General features: G+C 42.2%; 1 protein-coding gene across 1 annotated transcript in view; it reads left to right on the top strand.

The window, feature by feature from the left end:
* cacna1db (calcium channel, voltage-dependent, L type, alpha 1D subunit, b) overlaps nucleotides 1-13,894 on the top strand; it is a 335,919-nt gene that overhangs the window by 75,585 nt on the left and 246,440 nt on the right. Inside the window, exons 7-8 of the mRNA XM_078209623.1 lie at nucleotides 8,280-8,370; nucleotides 11,234-11,260. Of these exons, the coding sequence (XP_078065749.1) occupies nucleotides 8,280-8,370; nucleotides 11,234-11,260 (118 nt within the window). The remainder of the gene's footprint in view (nucleotides 1-8,279; nucleotides 8,371-11,233; nucleotides 11,261-13,894) is intronic.

Below are 13,894 nucleotides of genomic sequence, written 5' to 3'. Positions count from 1 at the left end.
CACCACCAATCGCTCCCATCAAGCTCCACCCCGTGCCCAATGGGCAGTGCCAAGGTGCCCCCTTGAGGGCGGGGGGAGAGGCTAGCGGGCCCAGAGACCTGTGTCCCGGGCCCGCTAATGGCATTGAAATTATATTGAAATTAACATTTGCATAGTATATGTGGCTCCTCGCCAATTTCCGGTGCAGATGTGATGCTGCTGGAAATCCGGCGCTGGGAGACGCTATTGGGACAGGAATGCATGCGCGAATCCCACTCATCGGCCGCTGTGAGATTCTCCCGGCCCGCTGTGCTAAAAGATTAGCACAGTGAGATGGGAGAATCGCCTCCACTGTCTTTCGGATGAGGTTGTAACGCTTCCAGCTGATAATACTGGACAGGTCAAACCCCAGAGTGAAACCTGGCTTGATAGATCCCAACTCAATTTAGAAACTGTGGAGTTAAGTTCACAGGAGTCTGCTGATGAACTTTTAACACAAAGAATAAAGCATTTAGTAAACAAGAAAAGTGAACTATATTACACCAGACAAAAAGTTTGGAAAAATCTCAATACAAACAAAATTAAATTATTCAAATATTCGCTATTCCTTCACCCCAACTATCTCTTTACAGATACATTCAAATTTGGAAAGATAAAACAATATACCATACCTATCTTATAAGCTAATATCCAGGGCAAGTATGCAGTACATATGAACCAACTGCTGACTATGGTCAGACACTCAACACTCTGAAGTTAATGACAGATATGACCAAAGCAGATTCAATGGATTTCTCAACAACCCATCCAGATACTTGTCACACTTTGAACCAATTGGTCTCACTGAATCTTTTTCTCACAAGTGTTTCCAATCCCCACATTTGAAGAACTCAGCTTGAAATTCTCTCCAAAAATTGCTCTCACTTGGAAGGCTTCAACAAGAATCCATCTTCTGGGTTTCAATCTCGCCTTCAGTGTTGCCTTGACCCAAAATGGTACCTTCACCCTTATTAAATGCAGCACAGAGTCACCTGGCTGCCCTCTTGGGTAGTCAGGGCGTCTTTCAAGCCTGCTTTGCCTGCACCCCGTAGCATTCTCTTTTTCTCTGCTCCTGCTGTTAATTTTGTGTGATTGGGATCTATCTCTTGATCCCTGACCTCAAATAGTGACCACAACTCTGTTAACTTTAGGATAGTAATGGACAAGGATGAGTGCTGTCCTACGGGCAGCGTGCTAAATTGGGGGAAGGCTAACTATAGCCAGATTAGGCAGGAATTAGTGGACGTTGCTTGGGAGAGGATGTTCGAGGTAGGTCCACGTCTGGCATGTGAGGGTCTTTTAAGGAACAATTTATAAGGCTGCAGGATAGGCATGTGCCTGTAAAAAGGAAAGATAGGATTCGAGAGCCATGGATAACCAGGGAAATTGAGGATCTGATTAAAATGAAAAGGGAGGCGTACGTTAAGTCCAGGCAACTGAAAACAGATAGAGCTCTGGAGGAATACAGAGAGAGTAGGAAAGAACTCAAACGGGGAATTAGAAGGGCAAAAAGAGGTCACGAGATGTTCTTGGTAGGCAGGATTAAGGAGAATCCTAAGGCATTCTATTCATACGTTAGGAACAAAAGAGTTGTCAGGGAGAAAATCGGACCTCTCAGGGACAAAGGAGGGGAATTATGCTTAGAACCCAAGGGAATAGGGGAGATCCTAAATGAATACTTTGCATCGGTATCTACGAAGGAGAGGGACGTGTTAACCGGGAGTGTCTCAGAGGGAGGTGTTGACCCGTTGGAGAGAATCTCCATTACAAGGGAGGAAGTGTTAGGTTTTTTAGGGAACATTAAAACTGACAAAGCCCCAGGGCCTGATGGCATCTATCCTAGACTGCTCAGGGAGAGGACAGATGAAATTGCTGGGCCTCTGACAGAAATCTTTGTCACTTCTTTGGACACAGGTGAGGGCCCTGAGGATTGGAGGATAGCAAATGTGGTCCCGTTGTTTAAGAAGGGTAGCAGGGATAACCCGGGAAATTATAGGCCGGTGAGCTTGACGTCCGTGGTAGGGAAGTTGTTGGAGAGGATTCTTAGAGACAGGATGTATGCGCATTTAGAATGGAACAATCTCATTAGTGACAGACAGCATGGTTTTGTAAGAGGGAGGTTGTGCCTTACAAATTTGGTGGAGTTTTTTGAGGAAGTGACAAAAACAGTTGACGAAGGAAGAGCCGTGGATGTCGTCTGTATGGATTTCAGGAAGGCATTTGACAAAGTCCCACATGGCAGGTTGGTTAAGAAGGTTAAGGCTCATGGGATACAAGGAGAAGTGGCTAGATGGGTGGAGAACTGGCTTGGCCATAGGAGACAGAGGGTAGTGGTCGAAGGGTCTTTTTCCGGCTGGAGGTCTGTGACCAGTGGTGTTCCGCAGGGCTCTGTACTGGGACCTCTGCTATTTGTGATATATATAAATGATTTGGAAGAAGGTGTAACTGGTGTTATAAGCAAGTTTGCGGATGACACAAAGATGGCTGGACTTGAGGATAGCGATGAGCATTGTCGGGCAATACAGCAGGATATAGATAGGCTGGAAAATTGGGCGGAGAGGTGGCAGATGGAATTTAATCCAGATAAATGCGAAGTGATGCATTTTGGAAGAAATAATGTAGGGAGGAGTTATACAATAAATGGCAGAGCCATCAAGAGTATAGAATCACAGAGGGACCTAGGTGTGCAAGTCCACAAATCCTTGAAGGTGGCAACACAGATGGAGAAGGTGGTGAAGAAGGCATATGGTATGCTTGCCTTTATAGGACGGGGTATAGAGTATAAAAGCTGGAGTCTGATGATGCAGCTGTATAGAACGCTGGTTAGACCACATTTAGAGTACTGTGTCCAGTTCTGGTCGCCGCACTACCAGAAGGATGTGGAGGCGTTGGAGAGAGTGCAGAGAAGGTTTACCAGGCTGTTGCCTGGTATGGAGGGTCTTAGCTATGAGGAGAGATTGGGTAAACTGGGCTTGTTCTCCCTGGAAAGACGGAGAATGAGGGGAGATCTAATAGAGGTGTACAAGATTATGAAGGGGATAAATAGGGTGAACGGTGGGAAGCTTTTTCCCAGGTCGGAGGTGACGATCACGAGGGGTCACGGGCTCAAGATGAGAGGAGCGAAGTATAACTCAGATATTAGAAGGATGTTTTTTACACAGAGGGTGGTGGGGGCCTGGAATGCGCTGCCCAGTAGGGTGGTGGAGGCAGACACGCTGACATTGTTTAAGACTTACCTTGATAGTCACATGAGCAGCCTGGGAATGGAGGGATACAAACGATTGGTCTAGTTGGACCAAGGAGCGGCACAGGCTTGGAGGGCCGAAGGGCCTGTTGCCTGTGCTGTTCTTTGTTCTTTGTTCTTTGTCCCTCCCTGCGGCTTTCTTTTAAGACCTCTTTTTGTCGCACTCTAGTTTGGATCGTCTTCTTGATTTGAGACCTTCTCCCTGACCTCTCTCCGTGTCCTGCTCCCTGGGACACCTTCTCTGCAATGGCATTCCTCTTCAGGTCACTTGGTCTGTGTTTTGCACTGTTTCACTTTTCTTCTTTTTCTCTTTCTGAGTAAGTGCGCAGGGCCAGTTCCCAGTCTAAAAACATTGAAGAAATGAACTGCACATGCGCACAGGGCGGTTCCCTGTGTGAAGGCGTAAAATATACCAATTGCGCATGTACAGCCCTTTGCCAGCTGAATTATGCATAGAAGTCCCGAGGCCCACTGGGAACTATAGTTCCCAAACTCTAAACTCTCAGTTCAGGTAAGTTTTATTTTCTCTTGAGTTTCATGACAACTCAACCTGAAGTCACACTTGCCCTCTCAGGTGGACACAAATGATCCCATGGCACACTGTTAAAAGGAACAGGGGCATTATCCCCAGTGTCCTGGCCAACATTTATCCCTCAATCAACATCTTAAAAAAAAGTTTACCTGGTTGTTATCACATTGCTGTTTGTGGAACTTAGCAGTTGATAAATTGGCTCTCACAATACCTCTATTACAATAGTAACGATATTTCATAAATTATTCATTAGCCCTATAGCACTTTGGGATTTAAAAAAAAATTGTTCGTGGGATGTGGATATCGCTGGCTGGACCAGCATTTGTTGCCCATCCCTGAGGGCATTTAAGAGTGAACCACATTGCTGTGGGTCTGGAGTCACATGTAGGTCTGAGACAAGGTAACAATGACAGATTTTCATCCCTAAAGGACATTAGCAAATCAGTTGGGCTTTTGTGACAATCGACAATGGTTTCATGGTCACCGTCAGACTTTCAGTTCCAGATTTTTTATTGAATTCAAATTTCGCTATTGAACATGGGTCCCCAGAGCATTACGTAGACCTCTGAATTACTAGTCCAGTGACAATACCACCATACTACTGCCTCCCCTTAATGATCTTGAATGGTCATGGAGTCATAAAGCAATACAACACAGAAACAGGCCCAACTGGTCTTGGCCGACCATGATGCCCTCCCAGCTTGTCCCAAAAGCCCATGTTTGGCCCATATTCCTCTAATCCTTCGCCATCTATGTACTTATCCAAATGCTTTTAAAATGTTGTTATTGAACCTGCCTCAACCAATTTCTCTGGCAGCTCATTCCATATGCACACCACCCTCTGCACGAAGAAATTGCCCCTCAGGTCCCTGTTAAATCGTTCCCCTCTCACCTTAAGGCAATGCCCTCTAGTTTTCAATTCCCCTACCTTGGGAAAAAGACAATGTGTATTCATCTTATCTATGCCCCTCATGATTTTATATACCTCAATAAGGTCCCCCTGATTCTCCTACATTCCAAAGAATAAAGCCCTCGCCAGGCCAACTGCTCCCTATAATTCAGGCCCAATAGTCCTGGCAACGTCCTCGTAAACCTTCTCTACATTCTTTCCAGTTTATCAATGTCTTTCCTGTAATAGGGTGACCAAAACTGTACACAATACTTCCAGGTGCGGCCTCACCAACGACTTATGCAACTGTAACATAGTGCTAAACGCCTTCTTCACCACTCTGTCTACCTGTGACACTGCTTTCAACGTACTAGTACTGCTAGGTACCTCTGATCCTCAACACTCCCTACTCGTCCAATGATCTTGAAAGGTACTATATAATTGCATGTCTTTCTTTATCTCACTTTTAATTTGCTTGTTGATCCATTTAGGTCACATTTTTCACTCTGACCTTGTGGTTTGTATTTCTCTTCAGCATTATTAATTTAAAGATGTTCCAATTAATTTCTGTTGAAGTGCTGCTGAATAACTTACCTAATTTTTATGTTTTTGGTATTTTCTCATTTGCTAGAATTTATTCTCTTTGAAATAAAAAAACTAAATTTTACATTAGGCATTCTTGACTTCTATATCATGTTGAACTTCATTTTCCTATGATACTTGCTTTGGGTGTTGAGCTTCTTGAGTGTTTTTGGAGCCCACAGTCTTTGCTGTTTCCAGTTCACTCAGCCATTTCTTGATCAATATCCATCTCTTTTCTGAAATATTGAGCACATTCCACCCATGAGGTGGAGAGGAGGTATTACAGGTTCTGCTTCCTATGGGTCCCTTATGAATAACACATTAAGATGCCCATTGTGTCCTGTAGCTTCTTTGACTGGGTCAAAAGCAATCATGCATTGCAGTTACCAACTCTGACAGCTTCGATTTTTATCATTCATTTGTTTTTCTTTTATGATGGGGTACACGGAGTTAGGGGTAAGGTGTTGGCGTGGATTGGGGATTGGCTATCTAACAGGAAGCCGAGAGTTGGGATAAATGGGTGCTTTTCTGGTTGGCAGTTGGTGACCAGTGGCGTGCCACAGGGATCGGTGCTGGGGCCTCAATTGTTTACCATTTACATAGATGATCTGGAGGAGGGGACTGAATGTAGGGTATTCAAGTTTGCTGATGACACGAAGGTGGGTGGGAAAGCGAATTGCGTGGAGGACGCGGAAAGTCTGCAGAGAGATTTGGATAGGCTGAGCGAGTGGGCGAGGATCTGGCAGATGGAATATAACGTTAGCAAATGTGAGGTTATCCACTTTGGAAGAAATAATAGTAAATTGGAATATTATTTAAATGGAGAAAAATTACATCGTGCGACTGTGCAGAGGGACCTGGGGGTCCTTGTGCACGAATCGCAAAATCTCAGTCTGCAGGTGCAGCAGCTGATCAAGAAGGTGAATGGAATGTTAGCCTTTATCGCGAGGGGGATAGAATATAAAAGCAGGGAGGTCTTGCTGCAACTGTACAAGGCACTGGTGAGGCCGCAACTGGAGTACTGTGTGCAGTTTTGGTCCCCTTATTTGCGAAAGGATATATTGGCCTTGGAGGGAGTGCAGAGAAGGTTCACCAGGTTGATACCGGAGATGAGGGGTCTAGCTTATGAGGAGAGATTAAACAGATTGGGTCTGTACTCGTTGGAGTTTAGAAGGATGAGGGGTGATCTTATAGAGACATATAAGATAATGAAGGGGCTGGATAGGGTAGAGGTGGAGAGATTCTTTCCACTTAGAAGGGAAACCAGAACTAGAGGGCACAGCCTCAAAATAAGGGGGGGCCGGTTCAGAACAGAGTTGAGGGGGAACTTCTTCTCTCAGAGGGTAGTGAATCTCTGGAATTCTCTGCCCATTGAAGTGGTGGAGGCTTCCTCGTTGAATATGTTTAAATCACGGGTAGATAGTTTTCTGATCGATAAGGGAATTAGGGGATATGGGGAGCAGGCGGGTAAGTGGAACTGATTCGCTTCAGATCAGCCATGATCTTGTTGAATGGCGGGGCAGGCTCGAAGGGCCAGATGGCCTACTCCTGCTCCTATTTCTTATGTTCTTATGTTCTTATGAGATATTGGCATTAAGCTCAACATTTATTGCCCATCCCAAATTGTCCTTGAGAAGGCATTGTTGAACTGCTACAGTCTGTGTGGTGTAGTTACCCCCACAGTAATGTTAGGTATGGAATTCTAGGGTTTTGACCCAGGGATGATAAAGAAACGGTAATATATTTTCAAGTGAATGGTGTGTGACTTGGAGGGAGAAACTTAGAAGTGGTGACGTTCCATGTGCCTGCTACCCATGTCCTTTTAAATGACCTAGGCCTATTGAAGAAACCTTGGCAAATTACTGCTAGACATCACGGTGCACCAATGGTGGGGCTTGTGAATGGAATGCTTGTCCATCGGACATTTTAGTCCTTGAACAGTGTCGGGCTTCTTGAGTGTTGTTGGAGCCCGTAACCTTTGCTGTTTCCAGTTCACTCAGCCAATTCTTGTTCAACATCCATCTCTTTTCTGAAATATTGAGCACATTCCACCCACAAGGTGGAGAGAAGGTTTGAATGATTAACTGATGCCCAACAAAAATATTTTTCACTCCTAACAACTTACATTTATGTATTGTTACAAGCTGAGAAGAATTTGAGCTCAACATTTGTGACCTTGTCACAAGCACAGACCAGTGTATTAAATGAAAGAAATCCATCACATCTGATGTTAATATTCATTTGAATATTTTTTCTGCTGCTTAAAGGTAGATTCAAGAAGTTTGTATAGGGGACACAATTCAGAAACATAGGCAAGGAAATCTATGTGATTTCCCATTTGTTATTTTTAAAATTTACAAAGTTGTTTTTGAAATGTAAATTCAAAAATTACATGCTCCCAGCTGGGAGCTGCGCTCTATGGAAGTATGTGTTAAAATGTTGTAATTGCATCTAGGTTTCCCACTCCCTTTGAATATGGCTTCCCACTGGCAATGCAGGATCACCAAATATATCTTGAGTTAACTTTAAGTGAATACTGTCGAATCTTCAAAAAGATTCAAAATTTTATATTCTATCATTAATTCAGTTGATATTCTGCAGAGCAATTAATCTGTAAAGTTAATTCAAATAGCAAGTTTTGAATACATAATCATTCTTTGTAGGTATAAATTACACTTTTCCAAATCATCCTAGAATTAAATCTACAAGGGATTAAAAACAATCACTGATAGTTTTAGACCCATGGTATTCCAAGGTAATTCTGGTATGTTATTACAACTGCTACTTCAGCTGTAATGTTACCTTTTTAAAGATTATTTTATTGTTTGATCGTGAAGGGTTATGTTCTCCATTGAGAATCTCCACCACATTTATTAAGTTATTAAGTAATCATGGTCATGGTTTTGATTTTTGTCTTTAATGTTCATATTCAAGAAAACTTATATTTCAGACAATTGTGACATGGAAAATTAAGTAAATAATTGATTTATTTATATTTTAACCTCTTACAATAGCAAATCTGCAGATTGGTGAAACGGAATCTGATAACGCAGAGAATGCTGGAGGTGGAGAGGGTGACAGTGGAACATGCTGTGGATCATTATGGTGAGTAAAGCCATCTTAACACAGACCCACACTGATATGTACACAGATGCACTGAACAGATATCAACAAGCACAGGAATAGACATAAATTATAAACACAAATCATAAACATAACATAGACAGCTACAAATACACAGTAAAATATAGAGGCGTCGAATTGCATACATGCACAGCGGGAGAAAAACATACATATAGAGATCTGAACAGAAACAAATGCTCACATTGACACAAAAATACATAGATGTGGATACAAAGACATAAAATACGGACAGATATACACAGAAAATAATTCATACAGATAATGATACAATTAAAGTGTACACGTATACCAGTTCAGCCACACACACATGCATTTTACATTTAATAAAATAATACATTTGATGTACAACTAAAAGCTGAAATCTCTTTTTTTACAATCAATTTCAGCCTGTGTTTCAGGATAGCTGTGAAATGTAGGGCCCAGGTTTTGTTTGGCGAGTTATACGTTAATAATTGAGCCTTTTAACTTGAGTGGTTGTGTGTATATTAAGCATAGCATGAATGCTCTTCAATAGGAGATTATAAGGAGATCAGTGAATGCATATTTTAATGCAAACTGGGTACATACACTAATTCAACTGAGGAGAGAATGACAAGTAGCATGACATTGTTTTGTCATTTTCTTTGCTTTGAAGAACCCAGGACTTTGCCAGTTGCATATAATAATCATATCAAATTAGCCAAAATGAAGTTACTGATGAACCTTATGTAGATAAATCTAGGCTACAAATTCTAAATCTCAAACACACACTCACACACAGACACACTCTCAGTCTCTATCTCTGTCACACACACTGTCTCTTTCATTCTAAATCTACAACTTCTTCATGACTTCTCAAATTAAACAACAATATTGGCATGGATCTACCCTCAGGAGTTTCTCTCCACTGCCTATTACACTGAGGCTTCCCAAAGTCTCTTATTTCCCAAAGTCTCTCACTCTTTTTCAAGGGTGGGCCTGGATGAATTATTGACAAGGCCTTTTTGCCCTGCAAAAATTAACCTCATTGTGAAATACTCTATAAAATGTTGATTTCTTTGTCAAAACCTTGGGTTAAAAAGCCAGTCTTTAATGTTATTCACCTGTTAAAAGCTTCTTGTGCCTTCATATGTACTTTCTGTTCTTTATCAACCAACCCAAGACCTTACATCATCCTTTCCTTCTATCACGCTAGGCTGTTCTCCGCAGTTCCTTAACTTCCTCAAGTATCATGCTCGGATATTTCATTGTTTGTGTTGGTTATTAATGAGCAGTTCATGAAGACTAACCAGTTTATCTGTTCTAATTCCTTATCAGACTAATGAACCATGGTATTATTCACTGAAGTAACTTCTATTCTACTGCCACACATTAACGAGCTACATATTTTAGCAAGCATCTTAATTCCTCAAAATTAAATGAAAGGCATAGGACAGCTTTCTAATATGTTTGTTTGTTCTAGGTATCCAGTGGCTCTCCCACTACATCTCAGCTGACCATGACACCTTTCTGGCCTAAGTTTAGCTCTTATCATCTAAAAATAATTATTTTACGAATTTGTTTCTAGAGAAACAAAACCATAAGCAGTTGCCAATAAAATGGAACTTAAAACGCTAATTTATTCCTTTACTATTTCGACCTGAGTAGTGTTGAATAATGTGTTGACATTGGATTCATGCCTGAGGAGTGGCTATCTGAAAGCTCCTCAAGAATGTCAAACTATACTTGGAGGACAACAACAATAATGTTGATTTTCATAACTATAAAATATCTGGGTTAAAATAATTAACTGAACAAGGTTCACAGGAACCAATTTGGGGAACAGGTTAAGTGTTTTAGGTAGAGGAAGCCAGTATTGTCGCAAACATTTTAAAATGAAAACCTAGCACAATTTTACAGTATTTGTGTCAGATTTACTCATTTGGATAGGTGCAAATGAAACTGTATGAGAGAATGAATGACCACAATTAAGTATTTTGTACCAAATTTGCCATAGACCTAGATGACCATAGGCTGCTCTCCCCTTTGAGAAGGAAGAGCTGACTGGGGTAAAAAGAGCTGATGAGGTAGCAAACTACCTCATCTAGCATGCCAGCTATCAAACAGACGGTTGGAGGCTTTGTGATTCTGCCACTTGCCAACAGATTCTCGAGCTGACTCTTCAATTCAATACTTCCTAAAATAAATGAAATTGCAGAAAGTACTAGTTAATTTTTTGCAAAGTTTCCATTCTTCACAACAACCACTGCTTCTTCCATTTAACATATTTCACATTTACTATTTACCAGCCAAGGCATTTTTAAAATCACTATACTCATCTTTAATTGGCTTCATCTCTTCAATTATGAGCTGTTGGGTTGCAGCCACACAAATTTCTACAAATTTCTGTCAAGCTTAAGCCTGAAAAGGAACATGAATAATATTAATTAACTAATCTCAAGGGAAGTGGCACAACTGGATTGTCATTGTGCATCCCCCGTTTGGAACTTGTGTTTTAAATGATTTTAACATTCATGATAACTAAATTGATTCAATATAATCAGCTGATGACCAGTTTCAGATCATTAATGTAGAAGGAAAACATGCTTATTTCACTAAACTGCACCAACAATCTGTTCCATTTTTGGATTTTCTCCAGTGTTATGACCCTGACATAAGTGCTACTGGTGCCTTACCCTTTCAATTTAGTAGTCATTCAGTGCGCACATGCAATATTTTGTAAAATCAGTACAAAACAACAGAAGAATATGTTCAGTGTATAGTCTTATTTCACAGCTTATGCAGCTCTCAAATTAATTCAGAAATGTATTTGTTAATTTTTTTCCTGATTTTTTTTACATTACAGTCTCCGAATTTCTAAGTCAAAGTTCAGGTTGGTACCTTTTTTCTCTAATTTTTCAGCTTCAATTTCAATTAGTGGAAAGTAGCAAACTATGACTTAAGTTGACACTTTGGCCGGAATTCTACTGCCCCGGCCACCATGGGAATCAGAGCGGGCGAGGGGCGAACAATGAGAAGGTCCATTGACATCGGGCGGGATTCTGCAGTTTTGGGATGAGCGAGGCCATAAAATCCCACCCATGTAACAACATATAATAGTTGAAAACTTTATTGTGAAGCACTATTTCATTGCATCATTACTAAAAGATTACAGGCATTATTTGTTTTAATGAAAACTCCATTTATGGAGTATATGTATAAGGAAAGAACAGAAGCATTGTTTTCAAATAACATTGACGTAATGCAGCATTTATATTTAAAGTTTTTTATTTGTGATATAATATAAGTCATGTCAGATTTTGAGTCACCGTTGGGTAAAATTTTGTTTGTTTACATTTTGGGTGCAATTTTCTGGTCCTGCCAACTGGGGGCATTATTGCAGACTGGACTTGAAGATTCAGGCCGGAATTTTGCCGTCCCGTCCATCACGGGAGTTGTAGCAGGTGGGACATGGATGATGTAATGGTCAGTTGCTCTTGGGCAGGATTTTCCAGCCTAGGGGAGAGCGCGGTCAGAAAATCCCACCCTCAGAGTGCGGCCAAAGGTTTTGCGTCGTTGGAAGCATGGATTGAAATTTTCCCCTTCTGACTTTCATGGTGGGTCAAATTGCCCCACGCACTATTTTGGGTATTTTCTTTGCATCTCATCAATGCTCATTAAACACCTACCTTAACAGAATCACGCCAGGGTGGGAATCGGGAGGGAGGGCATCTGTTGCATGTTTGACCTTGGAGCATTACATCAGATTGATGAGACTTTCAGTGACCTTGGCGGGCGTCCTCTGGAGGCTTGAGGGATTTGGCCTGCTTTGGGCCTCCTGCTCTGGGGAAGGTACAGTCTCCTCAGCCTGAGCAGCTGAAGATGCTGTGGTCATAGGCAGAGGGGCTTGGAGTTGCTCTATATCCCTTGAGAGTCCTTGGTGGAGTGCCCCAGGGTGTCCAGCTGATGCTTCTTTTCCCTGTGATTGTCTGATGGCCTTCTCCCTGACTCCTTGAGGTAAAGGGACTCCTGGATGGAGATTGAGGTGCCCCAACCCCTTCCCGCATAGCCACTGATGGATTCCATTCATGGCTATAGTGATGGTGTGCAGGTCTGAGTGCATATTTGGCACAAACCAGGTTTTTCCATGGCAGATGTCACCCTTCCAGTGATGACCTTGATACGCTTGCATGTTGGCGCCACAACATCAGACTGAATGTGGATGGACTTCTTTATCCTCCATTCTAATCTGCTGACGGCCTCTGACAACCATAAGACCATAAGATATAGGAGCAGAATTAGGTCAGTCGGCCCAAGGAATCTGCTCCGCCATTCAATCATGGCTGATATTTTTCTCATCCCCATTCTCCTACCTTTTCCCCATAACCCCTGATCCCCTTATTAATCAAGAACTTATCTATCTCTGTCTTAAAGACACTCAATGACCTGGCCTCCACAGCCTTCTACAGCAAAGAGTTCCACAGATTCACTACTCTCTGGCTGAAGAAATTCCTCCTCATCTCTGTTTTAAAGATTGTCCCTTTAGCCTGAGGTTGTGCCCTCTGGTTCTAGTTTTTCCTACTAGTGGAAACATCCTCACCACATCCACTCTATCCAGACCTCGCAGTATCCTGTAAGTTTCAATAAGATCCCACCTCATCTTTCTAAACTCCAATGAGTACAGACCCAGAGTCCTCAACCGTTCCTCATACGACAAGCTCTTCATTCCAGGGATCATTCTTGTGAACCTCCTCTCAACTCTTTCCAAGGCCAGCACATACTTCCTTAGATATGGGGCCCAAAACTGCTCACAATACTCCAAACGGGGTCTGACCAGAACCTTATACAGCCTCAGAAGTACATCCCTGCTCTTGTATTCTAGCACTCTCGACATGAATGCTAACATTGCATTTGCCTTCCTAACTGCTGACTGAACCTGCACGTTAACCTTAAGAGAATCTTGAACAAGGACTACCAAGTCCCTTTGTGTTTCTGATTTCCTAAGCATTTTCCCATTCAGAAAATAGTCTATGCCTCCATTCCTCCTTCCAAAGTGCATAGTCTCACAGTTTTCCACATTGTATTCCATCTGCCACTTCTTTGCCCACTCTCCTAACCTGTCCAAGTCTTTCTGCAGCCCCCCTGCTTCCTCAATACTACCTGTCCCTCCACATATCTTTGTATCATCTGCAAATTTAGCAACAGTGTCTTCGGTTCCTTCCTCCAAATCGTTCATGTATATTGTGAAAAGTTGTGGTCCCAGCACTGACCCCTGAGGCACGCCACTAGTCACCGGCTGCCATCCTGAAAAAGACCCCTTTATCCCCACTCTCTGCCTTCTGCCAGTCAGCCAATACTCTATCCATGCCAGGATCTTACCCATAACACCATGGGCTCTAAACTTATTTAACAGTCTCCTATGCGGCACCTTGTCAGGGGCCTTCTGGAAATCTAAATAAATCATGTCCACTGGTTCTCCTTTATCTAACTTCCTTGTTACCTCCTCAAAGAACTCCAGCAGATTTGT

This window comes from Mustelus asterias, chromosome 3, assembly GCF_964213995.1.
Source record: "Mustelus asterias chromosome 3, sMusAst1.hap1.1, whole genome shotgun sequence".
In the NCBI taxonomy this organism is placed as follows: domain Eukaryota; kingdom Metazoa; phylum Chordata; class Chondrichthyes; order Carcharhiniformes; family Triakidae; genus Mustelus; species Mustelus asterias.
The sequence above is the reverse complement of the archived record's forward strand: the minus strand, read 5'-3'. Positions and strand labels throughout refer to the sequence as shown.